The sequence below is a fragment of the Microtus ochrogaster genome, linkage group LG9, assembly GCF_000317375.1.
Source record: "Microtus ochrogaster isolate Prairie Vole_2 linkage group LG9, MicOch1.0, whole genome shotgun sequence".
Taxonomy (NCBI): Eukaryota; Metazoa; Chordata; class Mammalia; order Rodentia; family Cricetidae; genus Microtus; species Microtus ochrogaster.
This window is the reverse complement of record NC_022034.1, coordinates 20,939,237-20,953,332: the sequence shown is the minus strand read 5'-3', so window position 1 is coordinate 20,953,332 and position 14,096 is coordinate 20,939,237. Positions and strand designations below refer to the sequence as shown.

General features: G+C 43.2%; 1 protein-coding gene across 4 annotated transcripts in view; it reads left to right on the top strand.

The window, feature by feature from the left end:
* The window catches only part of Dse (dermatan sulfate epimerase), a 140,242-nt gene that overhangs the window by 104,988 nt on the left and 21,158 nt on the right, over positions 1-14,096 (top strand). For 3 of the 4 annotated variants that reach the window (XM_026787408.1, XM_026787409.1, XM_005363520.3), the window contains exon 2: positions 2,795-3,263. In XM_026787408.1, coding sequence (XP_026643209.1) covers positions 2,795-3,263 — 469 coding nt within the window. Of the gene's footprint in view, positions 1-2,794; positions 3,264-14,096 lie in introns of those variants that run through there. The other variant, XM_026787410.1, reaches the window with a different exon arrangement.

The window sequence follows — 14,096 nt, the reverse complement described above, 5'->3', positions numbered from 1 at the left end:
TCTTTCTGGAAAGTTTTAAACTTGCCTTGGCTTCATATGAGAAAGAACAGGATTTCTGCTCGCTCATTTTAGTGGTGAGACTTTACCAAGTCCCAAGCTGGAATTTAGTTCTGAGGTGGCATCTGAATATTCAGGCGCCAGATTCAGTGCTGGGCTCCACATGTGCAGAAAGCATTCCCCGCTTCTGGGAGACTAGATGTGTAGACAGCTGAACCCGGCTAGCGTGTTCGTTTGTGCCAGCCTAGGAGTAGCTGTGGCTAGGTAAAGGAAGGTCTTGTTAGCTGGGAGAATGGTGGGAACCCAGCACATTGTATGAGACATTAGGAAGGCAACGTGTAATTTGTGGCTGGTAAATGCCAGGCCCTTGCTCCTTAGCCCATCCGCTGATGTGTTTTGTGCAGATGTCTGTGGGTTCTGCACTGGCCTCAGTGATTTCCCCAGCAGGCTTTAAAGGGTAGCAAATCCCAGCCTTTCTGCTCTTCTGCCCTCTGGTGAATGAGGAGAAGTACCTGAGGAAGCTTCGAAAATAGTTCGCAGAAGGAGATAGCATCCAGAGTCTTGACTGGGCTCTGTTTGTTTCTGGAACCTCTTTTATTGTTTGGGCAGATGCTGGCAAGTCTGGAATAACTGGAGGCATTGTAGCAAAAGTGTCTGGGGTCAGAAGATGAGTTTGGTTGAGTAGGATATGTCCACCCACCGTCTTTCAGGACTCTAGGATAAATAGCCTCTGCTATCTCGGTGAACTGCCTGGGTAGGTTAGGTAGTCTGTGGTGTGCAGCGGGGAAGAGGAAACAGCAAATAAAACCTACCAGGCTTTGTCATGTTGAGGGAATGTTTGTACCAAAACTTGAGATGGAAAAATTCTGGTCTCTACATAATCTTCTTTCCCTCTCCCGAGTAGCCTGAGTCACCCCATTCCTGCTGTACCATGTTCTGAAAAACCCAGCCTTTGAGAGAATCGGAACTGTGTGCATATGGGGCCAATTAAAAAAGAGCTTCCAACCTGTCCTCACCTGGGATGCCTGCTTTCCCCACTGTGCTAATTGCACTGATGACAGCATCCTGTCTTGATTTTGAAGGTTCATACACACACGTGCTTTAAAAAAAAATGCTAGCAGTATTGTTCTCTTGAGGGAAGCAAAAGGCAATCCCCTGGTGGGGGTGGGGGAATGGGATGAGCATTCTTTTACTCCAGCCACTTCTGCGCTGCCAGAGACTACACCCTCCTCAGTGTAACCACAGAAGACTGTTTCTTTTGGCTGGGTCTTCGGACCTTGAAGGATCTAGCCAGCCGCCTCGAAGCGTTGGGTGCTAGACATAATACTGCCAGAGCCCAGGAGTCATTCCTCTTTTATAGATCTGGTTTAGTATGACTATATTCATATTTTCTTATTCATCAGAAATTCTGCTCTTGAACTTAAAACGCGTCACCAAACCCCTGCCATTACGTTTTCTCATGTATGTATTTATATTCTAAGAACACTAAAGAATAAAAACTACCAAAATAAGAAAGCCGCAAGCGATGCCATGCTCTGCTCCGTGGGGGATGGAGCAAGTTGAGAATGTGGATTGAATTTGGTATCACATTTTTATTTTTCTCTCATCTGTCTGGGATGAGGCCATTTTTCCTTGGAAAAAAATTCACTTGGGTTCACCATCAGCTTTTCCTTTTAATAATTGAAAACCACTGTTCATTATTTACGTAAAACTTTTTTTTTTCTGGCCTGCTTTCTCTAACCTTTCCCCTCATAAGAATTTTAGGAATTCCCTGACTTTTTCTCTGAGGGATTTTATGCCTGCTTTATCCCAGATGTGGGACATAGACAATGCTGAGGGTGTGTGTGTGTGTGTGTGTGTATGTGTGTGTGTCCTTTTTCCTTTGTGCATGTGTGTGCTTCTGTTTGAAGGTTGTTCTTTTTGCTAGTGCACAAATATGCCACCTGCGGGGGCGGGGGGGAAGAAAGCGCTATAAAGAAGAACAACTAGATAAGGAAATATGTGAGGCTGTTTCAATGATCTAACTTCCTGAGTGGCACCAAAATCCTACATGCAAAATGAAAAATCATACAGAGGTTGGAAATAATGAGGGAAAGAGCATCCACTAGTCATCCAGTCTTTCCACACCAAGATTTTCTTTTCTAAATGAAGGCATGCCAACTTCCCAGTCCCAGAGCCCTGAGTCTGGACTTCGGGGGAGCTGATGTCAGCCCAGGGAGCTGTGGGCAGATTCTTCTGTCTTCTCCAGCTCACCTTCTGCCGCCACAAAGAGATGGTCAATCTTGCTCAAACCTTTTTGTCCACACAGGCTCCCACAGACATGCTGATCCAATGCCTGGTTCAGAGTGTAAAATGTAAAGAAGAGGGACATCATTGTGGCGAAGGAGGCTGGATTAAGAAACACAGGATTTTCCCCATTTCTCAATGCCTTCTCAGATTTCCAGAAGACAGATGGTTTACCACAGCCTTTTGGTTATGTGGTTTATGTATTAATGTCTAAAATACTATAAAAATCTCAACTTTTCTTCCTGATAATTTATGAGAAAAACATCGTATTTTTCCCTTCCCCATGAGTCCATAGTTGTGTTTTCTTGATGAATTCCATCTGCTAGAGTGTGCTTGTGTCTATAAAATCATACCTCACTGGGTTCTAGCAAGTTTCTCCCTAATTTAACTTTTTGCTGCATGTTAAAAATTCCTAAGATTACTTTCCCAATGTTTAGAGGAAATTAGATAGCTGTCTGCTGTTCACTTCCACCAGGCGTGACTGACATACTCTGTCATGTGTCTCCCGTAGGATCGTTCGAAGATGGTTTGGCTGCCTTGGAGCTTTGGAGATCTGATGTCACGATGAGGACTCACACACGGGGTGCCCCCAGTGTGTTTTTCATATATTTGCTTTGCTTTGTGTCAGCCTACATTACCGACGAGAACCCGGAGGTTATGATTCCCTTCACCAATGCCAACTACGACAGCCACCCGATGTTGTACTTCTCCAGGAGAGAGGTGGCGGAGCTCCAGCTAAGGGCTGCCAGTTCCCATGAGCATATCGCCGCTCGGCTCACAGAGGCTGTGCACACCATGCTGTCTAATCCCCTGGAATACCTCCCTCCCTGGGATCACAAGGAGTATAGTGCTCGCTGGAATGAGATTTACGGGAATAACCTGGGTGCCTTGGCAATGTTCTGCGTGCTGTATCCTGAGAACATTGAAGCCCGAGACATGGCCAAAGACTACATGGAAAGGATGGCAGCGCAGCCTAGTTGGTAGATTTTTGTCTTTTCCTTCTTACTGTGTTAACCTTGTCGCTTAAAGGAATGATCCAAGTGGTAAGGATCTAGTTCTGGTGGTAGAATGACTGCCTAGCATGCGTGTGTATGAAGTCCTGGGGTTGCTCCTGCCACCCAAAAGGTAGGGGTGGTGTTACATGCTCCTAAATCCAACAGAAGAGATGGAGATAGAGGAGCGGAAAGTCAAGGTCATCTTTAGCTATGTAGTGAATATGAGGCTGGTCTTTTGATACTTGAGCTTCTGTCTCAATTTAAGGAAGGAAGGAAGGATATCTAACAGTTTCAAAAGACCTAACATGTTTCAATTTAGAAGGAGCATGTTGAAAGGCAGCTTAACCAAAGGTGTGCTGGAGGGGGGTGGTGGTGGTGGTGCAGAATTGAGCCACCAGTATCATGTTACTAGCTGAGAGTTTTTTCTGCATTGTTCAACATACATTTACAGTTACGGATGGAGTCATCTTCTGAGGAATGCATCACTAAGTGATTTTTGACCTTGTGTAACTAACATATACCTAGGTGTCATTTATATAGGATGTAGCTTATTGCTTCTAGGGCCAGGATGAGCAAATAGTGTAAAATGAATTCAAGCGCAAGATATGTGTTAAACCTAAGAGGCTGCTGCCTGCATAACACAGTATACATGTCCATGGTTAGTTTTGTATGTAAGTGGAAGGAGTACCCTCTAAAATAACAATGAATCATATTTCATAAACCCATAAATCAGTATCATAGCTGCTTATTTGACATTGTGCCCTATAGACAGTTATATGTGCTAACTTTTTTATGATTGACAGTGTTGTAGGCTTCTTTACACCAGCAGCCCCATGAACATGTGAGCAAAGATGTTTGTGCTGATGTTAGGGTGACTACAGGATCACTAGGCTCATGGACTTTTCAACTTGGTTGTGACCCTGTGCATGCTCTTTCTTGAAGCAGAACACCACTTACATGATACATGACTGCTTCTTATTGTTTCCTGTTGGGCTTTTGATTGACACCTCAAATTGACTGAAATGTTTTGCCTATAAGGCCTTTACCAATTAGCATTTATGTGCACTTTCTGATAATAAGGAGATAAAAGTCATTGTGATGGGATTGACTGGCAATTTATAAACAAGATTCTATTTAAGAATCAGCAGAGGGCCCAACCCTGTGGGAAAGCCAGTGCTACAGTACACACATGTGAAGAAATCTGCTTAGCTCATGATTTGCTTTTCAGGAGTTTAAGATTCAAGAGCCAACTTCCTGTTTCCTTTTGGTTACTTAAATTTGTTTATAATTCATGTTTCTATCTATCTGCTTTTTAAAAGATAAGGTTTGAGCTGACTAAACTCGGGATTCCATTAGGTATTTTTTTCCCAAATTCTAGCTTAATACACATTCACAGCTCAGTTACTAAAAATGCTGACAAATTGTATGAAACATGGTCCTAAAACTATGTAAACTGCCACTTGTTGTAGGCTTGGAAAGGACTGGTTTTAAAGGCTTAGAGACATCTGTAGCAGTCCTGTGGGTGAGTGTATCTTACATGAAACACATCTTGGTGTGACAGAAGAGGAGTAGCAATTTACAGCCCTGTGATAACTGTCTGACATCTCATAGTGAACAAAACTATGGAAGAACAGCGGTATTGTAATTTGTAAAATTATGTAGTTATTCTATAAATACATGTCGTCATTCTGAAGCTTATGATATTTTAGGTTGGACCAAACATAGACTTTATCTGTGTGTGTCATGTGTTCTGACTTAGAGTCACCTGCATCAGAGTGCATTCCAGTTCTGACACCAAGAAACAAAATGAAGTATGTATGAAAACTCGCCTGATAATCTGAGCAATAAGATGACGTTATCAAATGGAACAGTAACTTAATGTTATACTAGGTAGAGCAAAAAGCAATCCCTTTTTGTCTCTGTTTGCTCTATTATAGCCTTCATGTCTTCCATAGATGCTGGTGCTTGTGAAATACCCCAGAAAAACAGTTACTGCAAAAAGCCTGTTTCATCACACTACAGACTAGGAGATTAAAAGATGTCTTTGTATTGAAATTTTTAAACACAAATATAACAGTCTTAGTAAAATTGCACAAGACCAGTACAATTTCATAGTATACACATCTGGGTATATGTATTTAATGAGTGGACACTGTCACTAGGATTAAATACCTTCTCTGACAGAAGAAGGAAAATAAATAATTTCAAGTACAAATTTTAGCATTCCCATAGTCTCTGCAAGTACAGATTTACCGATTGACAGAGTTGGGAAGAGATCTCCTAACTGTTACCCGGTGACCAAAGCCAGTCTGTCACTTAGTAGGACTACTTTCTCTTAATCAGGCTAAGCTGGAGTTAGAAATTGAAAGTGAATTTTGATATCTGGGTTTTAGTTCTAGATATCTGATCCCTTTCTTGTGATTTTTAATGCTCTTATAGAAATGTTGGCTACTTACAAATAGCCGCATTCAAACCTAGACTCTTACACATTCATTTAGGTGTGTGGTTGAACATCATCATTTTATGCAAGTTAAAACATGACTAAATATTTTTATATTCCAGTTACCTTTCCTTAAATTGCTCAGTTTAATATTATTCCTCATTAAATACAAAAAGTATACTGTGAGAGTTGTCATTGTCTTAGTTTGGATATAATGTGCCCTTATCCATTTCAGAAAAAAAAATCAATAATAAATATCACAGAATTAAAAATCCCTATGGTGGCTTCATATGTAGAATATATTTTCCATTTTCCTTAAAGAACATTTCTTTTGAAAACAGACTAAATTATATTTTTCCCCCTAATCAAATGACACTTTGAGCATCTACTGTGCCAGTGATGTGGATGCAGGGTTGAAGAAATGGCCCAGCAGTTTTTCAGTTTGTTCCTGGGATGAGGAATCTTACAGTGGGTGCTTCTGAACATGCAGATAATGCAGTAAGGTTTTCATTCATGACTTATGGGAGCAGCAGTGCAAAGGGGCCAACTCTAGAGTCATTCTGCCCACATCCTGAGCTCTGTATCGCTTCAGATAAACTTCTCAGTTTGAGCCTTAGCAACCCTGGCGTGTAGCATTACAGCAGTAGCGTGTCTACTGCACAGGGTCATTGATAGGATTAAGTGAGGCAACCAGTACATAGTCCTCTGAAAGTTCTTGTCATGTAATAAGGCTGGAAGAATAATGACAGCTGGTGCTAATTATTGCCTCTGCTGTTTTCACCTAGGACGTAGGCCCTGATTGGTGTGTAATAGTTATTTATAGGTTTTTAAGAAGGAAATAGTTTTTTGTTCAGAGATTTTTATCACCTTTATTCAAATTGTTCTCCATTTGCCTTTGACACTGCTCCTTTAAAACAGGCAGTATTTGACCTCCGGGATCCTTTGTGTGTGCAAGAACCTAGTGCTAAGGCTGTGACGAGAGCTTGAGGGAAAATAATAATGGGGTGTCTTTGGTTTGGTGTTAAAGCTATGGTACTTTCCTCATTGTGATGAAACGCCTGGGAAGCAGCAATGTGAAGAAAGAGTTTACTTTGAATCATAGTCTGAGGGTACAGCTCATCATGATGAGGAAGTCAGGAAACCAGCAGCTGGTCACAGATGATGGGTGCCCATGGTCAGCTAGCCTCTTCCCTTGTATGCAATCTTGAACCTTCGTCCATAATGGTGCCACTCCTTTTAAGGGTAGGTCTTCCCGTGTCAGTGGACCTAATCAAGAGAATCCCTCACAAGCGGTCCAGAGGCTCATCTCATTGAGCCTGTTAAACTGACAACATAAACCATCATGTTTATTGAATCCATTGTATGTTAGTAAAGAGATTTAAAGGTTCACATCCATAAAGTGACTTTAGAATTTCAGCCATGGTGGCACTCATCTTTTGTCCTAGCACTTGGACGGCAGATTTGGACAGATCTGAGTCTAAGGCCAACCTGGTCTACAGAGCAAGTTCCAGAGCAGCCAGGGCTACACAGAAAAAACCTGTCTCAAAATAACAGCAGCAACAACAACAGTAAACAAGAATTCGGTCTCTGCAGCCACTGTGAAAGAAAAGTTAAATTGAAAATGTGATGTAGCTGTAATGTTTTTACCACCTATAACCATGGAAAGGGAATCTGAAAGTCTGTCGAAGGCAGGGTGGTTGAGAAATGTGTATAATTCTATGGGTCTCTACACCTGGGCACCACAGGAAGACGCGCTTGCTTGTGTGTTCTCTCTGCCTATGTGTAGGCAACCACATCCTTCCCAGGAAGTCTTTCCTGTCTTCTTGTTTTTGTTAATGCCAAGGTTGTGTGTATCTTACTTGGTAAGCTTGATTAATTAAAATGAGTTATTTTGAGCCTTTGAGATGGCTCAGAGGTCAGTGCGTTTTCGCCAAGCCCGATGACCTGAACTCTGAAATCCACATGGTGGAAGGGGAGAACTGATTCTCACAAGTTGTCCTGGCCCTCCACATGTATGCCAAGGCATGGACATACATGCGCGCACACACCAATTTAAACAAAATAGGATTTAAGAACCATAGAAGTACTACACATAAAATAATTTTTTTCCATCAAGAATTTAAATTCAAGCCAAGGAAATGATACTTTAAAATGTGTTTCATAGAAATTTTACATGGATTTCCATAAAGATCAATTCAGAGAGACTTTAGGATTAGCACATATTACTCTTTCTTAAAAGTTCCTTAATGTATGTGTGTTTTTGTTTGTTTACTTGTGCTTGCCTGTGCTGTGCCTTCACCTCCACAACTTTTTGCCCAAATTAAAGAAACATAATACAAGACTCCAACTGAAGGTAGCTGAGGGAGATGACAGTGAAGAGCTGGGAAACGGACTGGGAGAGGAATAAGAGTCACTAAGACGTGTCACACTGTGACCATGAGTGACTCATAAGAGGACCCTGAGATTGATTTGTTTTATTTATTTATTTGGCAACAAGATGATAGGCTTCCTTAGTTTTGAAGTTTAGAGTGTCCATGAATATAAAAATCAGGTCATTTGCTCTGTAAAAGAACAATTATTCCTGACCCTGAGATCATAAAGAACCTTCTAGATTTTCACAAAGGCTCAGTACTCTCATAAACATCCTTTGATGAGCTGTGTTGATGCTTTTCACTCAGCACTGGGCGGAGAACAGGAACTATGTTGTTTGGTGCACGCATAGGTTCCCTTCATGGAGGCTGCCCTGAGCAAATTTCACTAAAACGTACAGGGACGGAGGAGGAGGAATGGAACAGATGCATGATTTAGTCAGCCATGTTTTCCCCTGGGCTAGGTGAATTCTTTAGTAGACTTTTTCGTATGATAGCAAATGAAATGACAGCATGCTTGTCTGCCAGGCGGCATCCCTTCGTGTCATGTGTCTCATTAAGTCTTAGACTTAACTGACCTCCATCTGCTCAGTTATATGTTCTTGGTGGTCTAGAACTTGAAGCGAATCAGACAAAAGGCTCACTTGCTTATTGGAGACCACCATTGTCTACTTGCTTCAGAAAAGTGTGAGTTTACCGTGTTCGACGTAATCATACGTGGGGATGGATGCATTGAAAAGAGATTTAAGATATGATTGTAACGGACGGATTTTCTCAAGTCTAAGTCGATAGCTGGGAAGCATCCAGTGTGCATTTCCCAGGAGTGGGATTGGGGGTTTTCCTCGTAAGTTGTCAACCAGGGAAACCGGGCCTGACACATTCATCTTGGAGCAGATCTGTCCTCTGCCCTGGCGCTGCTGTTTGTAATTAGCCACATGTCCTCTGGCCGATTTTATAGATGCAGTAAACATGGCTTTTCATCTGTAAAACGTAGAATGTAGATGTCTCTCTGCAGCCATGATGGTTCATGATGGGCACAAAGCAATGCACAGAAAACTCTTGAGATTATGGACTTGGCAGTTGGTTTTGCTAAACGTTTACTATTTGTGTTATACAGGAAGATGTCACACTGCAACACCGGCAAGCCTTGGGTGCACAGTATTCCATTTTAAGCCACTCTGGTGCTCTGGAGTCAGGTTTTTGAGGAGAAATTGTTGTGAATCCCTCTCCCTTGCCTTATACTATTTTTCTTCTTTATCATGAGACAGAAAATAAATCACAGAGGAAAGAAATGACTTCACTCCTGTGTTGGAGCCAGTTGGCTACAGGGGATCGGGAGAACTGGGGAGGGAAAGAACAAAAGTTGAACTTTTGGACAGAGAAGTAGTTTTACTTTTTTTTTCCCCTTCTACAACAGATTATTAAATCCTTGTTTATAGATGACAAGCTTCTGACATCTTAGGGTGTATTTGTAAAATAATATAAGACACCTAAATAAGGAGATGGAAAAAAAAAGAAAAAGCTGTGTCGCCCTGAAATGAACGAGTCAGTTTCATTGTTCTGTGTACCAAGATGCACCGTAGTCCCTCCCTGTCTCAGCCCTTGCCTGCGGGGCTCCAAATGCAACTCCTTGCAGCGGCTTCTCAGGCCCTTTCCTCTTTTAAACTGCAGCCTAAGATTGAGGATCAAAAGCGGGAGGGAGTAGCTGGGCCCTAACGCATGGAGCCACAGCCCTGTGAGGGAAAAGATAGGTTTTCCTCTCATGACCTTCCAGTGAGAACGGCAGGGAGGTTTGCCCAGCAGACACCTGGAATCCATTAAAGCGGACTGGTGGAAACAAATGTCGGGCTGTCAGAAACCCAGCCTCCAGTGCTGGCTTTTTCTCATTCATGGTTTTCTTCTCCCTTGCCCTTCCTCCTCGCTCTTTCCACCACTCTCTTTCCTGTTTCTTACATTTCTGTGACAGCTTTCTCATTTGGTGTAGGCTTAGATCATTGGAAGCTGAGGGCAGATGGCTCTGAGTCAGTCATGTTGGTCAGCGTCTTTAAATTTTACAGGATCTCAAGCAGTAGAAGCCCGGGCATTGGACAGTCCCTTCTTGACTGCCATTTAGTGAGCAGGTTGCTGCTGACCAGCATCACTACAAGTAGATCTGCAGGCCGGAGTGGACCCACAAGCTGCGGAGGAAGCCCAATCAGGTTGGCAGGTGAAGGCAAGCTGAGCATCCTTGGAGAAGGGCTGAACTTGTGTGAAGTCACCCTCTCCCTATGTAGAGGATGCTCAGCTTCCCCAAGTTCTTGCTGATCACTCACCCTGAACTCTAAACTGTTCTCCATCTATTTCAAATGTAGGTGAGGATAAAGCTGTTTCAATAATCCTCTTTCTACCTAAGTTTAAAATATTTGATGGTAGCTGCAATCACACTCACTTGGAAAGAAATGCAAAGTTACTTTTCTCTGTAGGACCTGTTCGTTGTTTAATGTTAAATTCTTTCCTCCCTTCTGCCCTCAGTGTCCTTTGTTGCCTGTTTAAATGCAATATGGGTTTTCTGAATTGCCATAGGGAGTTGTGCTTTGGGCCAGAAGAAGCCACCTTCCTTTTGTAGTGCAGTTTCTCACTTTGTACATACAGCACAGATGACGTGCGTATAAAATTCTGCACTGTCTTTACATAAAGATTTAAAGCATATCTTTAAATGTTTTCTAACAAAATTTTGACAAACTTGGTGTTGGACTTTATGCATTCCTTATTTCCTATCTTGAGGGAAAATGTTAGTTGGTGGGTACTGAATATATCTGTAACGACACTTCACAGAGATCTTTAAAAAGTGCAGTGAAAATTAAACACTAGGTTTGCCTATCGGATGAAAGGAGAACTCCATTCTGACACCGTGGCCTTGCCGTCAGAGCAGTCTTATAATGCTAAATGGATATTTGTAATAACTGCGGAGCCTGGTGATGTTACAGGTGTGCTCATTGGATCAGTTGATGATGATACAAGTGTGCTCCTGGATCTGTTGTTGATGTGCTTATGGGATCTGTTAGTAATGGTGCAGGTGTGCTCATTGGATCTGTTAGTAATGGTCCAGGTGTGCTCATTGGATCTGCTAATGATGGTACAGGTGTGTAATTGGATCTGTTGATAATGATGGTCCAGGTGTGCTCATTGGATCTGTTGATAATGATGGTACAGGTGTGCTCATTGGATCTGTTGATGATGGTACAGGTGTGCTCATTGGATTGTTTGATAATGCTACAGGTGGCCTCATTGGCTGTTATAATGGTAACAGGTATGATAATTGACTCTCTTGATAATAAATCTTTGGAAAGCCAGGTAGTTCATTTTCCCTTAGGTATCTTCAAATTGGTCTTTAACTTTTCAAGTTCTAAATCTTTATTGATTAAGGGGACACAACTTAACTATGCTTAACAGCCTCATCTATCTTTTCTTTTTCTTTTAATGTGCTGTCTTTGAACAGCAGGACGGTACAGTCTCCCACGTACATACCCCTGTGATCTAGAAAGCATGTGTATATGATGGCCTGTGTGAGTGAACCAGGAAGAGAGAAGCCTGTTAGTGACTGCAACATTAGTCAAGGAGGGGAAGGAACACCACCATTGGGATCCCAAGGGTGGGGAAAGGCTGAGACAAAGTATGACTGCTTCAGCATTTGGGCCGTCCTTCAGAAGACAGGACCCAGCTCTCCTCTCTGCTGCTGACTCCCTGACTTGTGTAGTTGCCCATGTGATTCTGAGGTCCCCTGAAACTTAGGTGGTAAAGGAGAAACTTGTGAAGAATGGGGCCTGGGAAGCTGGTGACAGACTGTACCTACGTGAGATGGAGAATGTAGGCAGAGAGTCAGCTGATGGGAGGGAGACGATACTTCACTTTTTTACGTCTTTTTTTAATAGCAGTCTCTGTTTCTTCTGTCCACTCAATCTGCCTCACTTGCCCGTATCACCGCATGGCACATGACTGCTTGCCCTCGTCCCTGGCCCTGCTGTCACAAGGGCTCATGGGTGCTGCAGATTAGATCTGAGCTAACCACTAAGGCTCACATGGTGGAGGCCCTCAAGCGGTAGCACTGTGGGGGAGTACTGAACACGAAACAGGAAGTAGAGCCTACCTAGTTGGAGGAAATCTCATGGGGCATGCCCTGGAAGGCTCTCCTGGAACTCCAGCCCTTTCCTCACTGTTTCCACCTGCCAGGGCATGAACCTTACACTGTACCATATAGTTTCCGCCATCATGTTCTCCCTCACCAGAGGTCAAGACAGTGGGGCTGGTGACTGACTGTAAGCTGAAGCTGTGAGCTAATTATTTCCTTGGCATGAGGTGATGTTGTCAGGTATTTCATCATCCTGTGGAGAGCTGACAGACAGTTAAATCTTCAGCGAATACCTTGGTGTTTATTGTTGTTAGGCCTCCACACTACAGCCCATGCCGCTGCTTACAAATTCAGAGTCTTCCACTCGTCTCCTGCTGCGCTCTGCCCACGCCTGTTTTCCCTCTTCCTCCCACTGTTCTTCCTTGACTCTTCAGTGCAGTTTGTTGAGGTCGGTTCTGTGGTTATTGAATGAAGGTGAATTGCCACCCTCACCACAAAACGGGTTCATCCGGAAAGTGCAGCTTTTCTGTCTTCTTCTGACTTTTAAGCATTTTTGTAATTTTATTGTTTTAGTGACTGTCATGTTGTCTCCCCTGAGACAGCTTGCACTACCACCGTCAGGTATGACCTGGGCCTGAGCAATAAGTTTTCTTCTTGCAGAGAGCCAGACTCACCCATATCTTTACTTCCAAGACTATCAGACTCCACGACTAGGCTCAACTGCTTCCTTCTTGATGTGTATCCAGCTTCACATCTCCTGCAGCTCTCTTGACTGTTTTGTTTTGTTTGTTTTAATTCAGCACACTGGTTTGTGCTAAGAACTAGAGCACACATTTGGTTGTTTGATCCTGAGTGCATGTCCCAAAGAAACTCCTTTCCAGAAACCTCTGGGCTCTGCCTCTACCCTGACAGTGCCTTCAGACACTCTGTAGGACGTCTCACCTGAAGTATAGCTTTTGGTGGATATGCCCGTCTTCCTCATTGGCCTGTCCACTTACTGAGGACCCAGAGGACCTATCATAGTGTACCTGCTGTAGACACCTCTAAGCGACACTGAAGGAACAAGTGACTTGGCTAATATGGGTGACTGGGTTTGCCAAGAGCAGAAATCCCGAGGCTTCGAGCAGCTGGGAATGTAATTTGAAGACTTGCACACTGTGACTGCTCGTGTGTATTTGGCCCCACTTCCACTGTGAAGGCCCAGCCAGCACCAGTCTTTGCTCTAGTCTGTCACCTGGAATCCCAGAAATAGAGGTAGCAGGACCGTCAGGGTTTGCTCTCCGTCCTAGTTCCCAGGGTTTCGGGTTCCCTGAGAACCTTTGCAATGCTCTTCTCCCAGTGTTCTCTCTTCCCAGAACCCTTAAGCCTTGGAGTCCTTCATCTTATACATGTTCCCATTGCAAAGCTTTGGTGTGTTCGCTTTAAAACCACCTCCTCCTGCCTTTGAAAAGAATGGTTAGGGTGTTCCAAAGTAGGAGGTTCTATGTCATTGTAGTGAAGGCCTAGGATTACAGAGCCAGACTGCCTGTGTGTGTCCAAGCTCTGCCACCTTGAGCCTATTACTTAGCTTCTCAGATCAGTTCCTATTCTGTAAGTTGAAGTTAAATAATATGTTTATCTCAGATTGTAGTTTAGAGGATTCAGTGAGTTAATGAAACACTCTTGCTAAAAGTATGTTCTTCCCAATGGAAATAACTGACCGAATTGTAACATTCTGCAAAAGGCTCCAAGGCTGCAGGGTGGTTTTAAAAAGGTCGCATGTGCCAGAGAACAAAAACTTGGAAGCGTTTTGAGGTCTCTACCCAGCAGCATCAGAGTCAACAGTTGCTGTGGGTGGAGGCAGAGATGTTCACACTGGAGCTGCATAGAGAACTTCAGGGCCTGTGGGCCTCTGTGTAGAG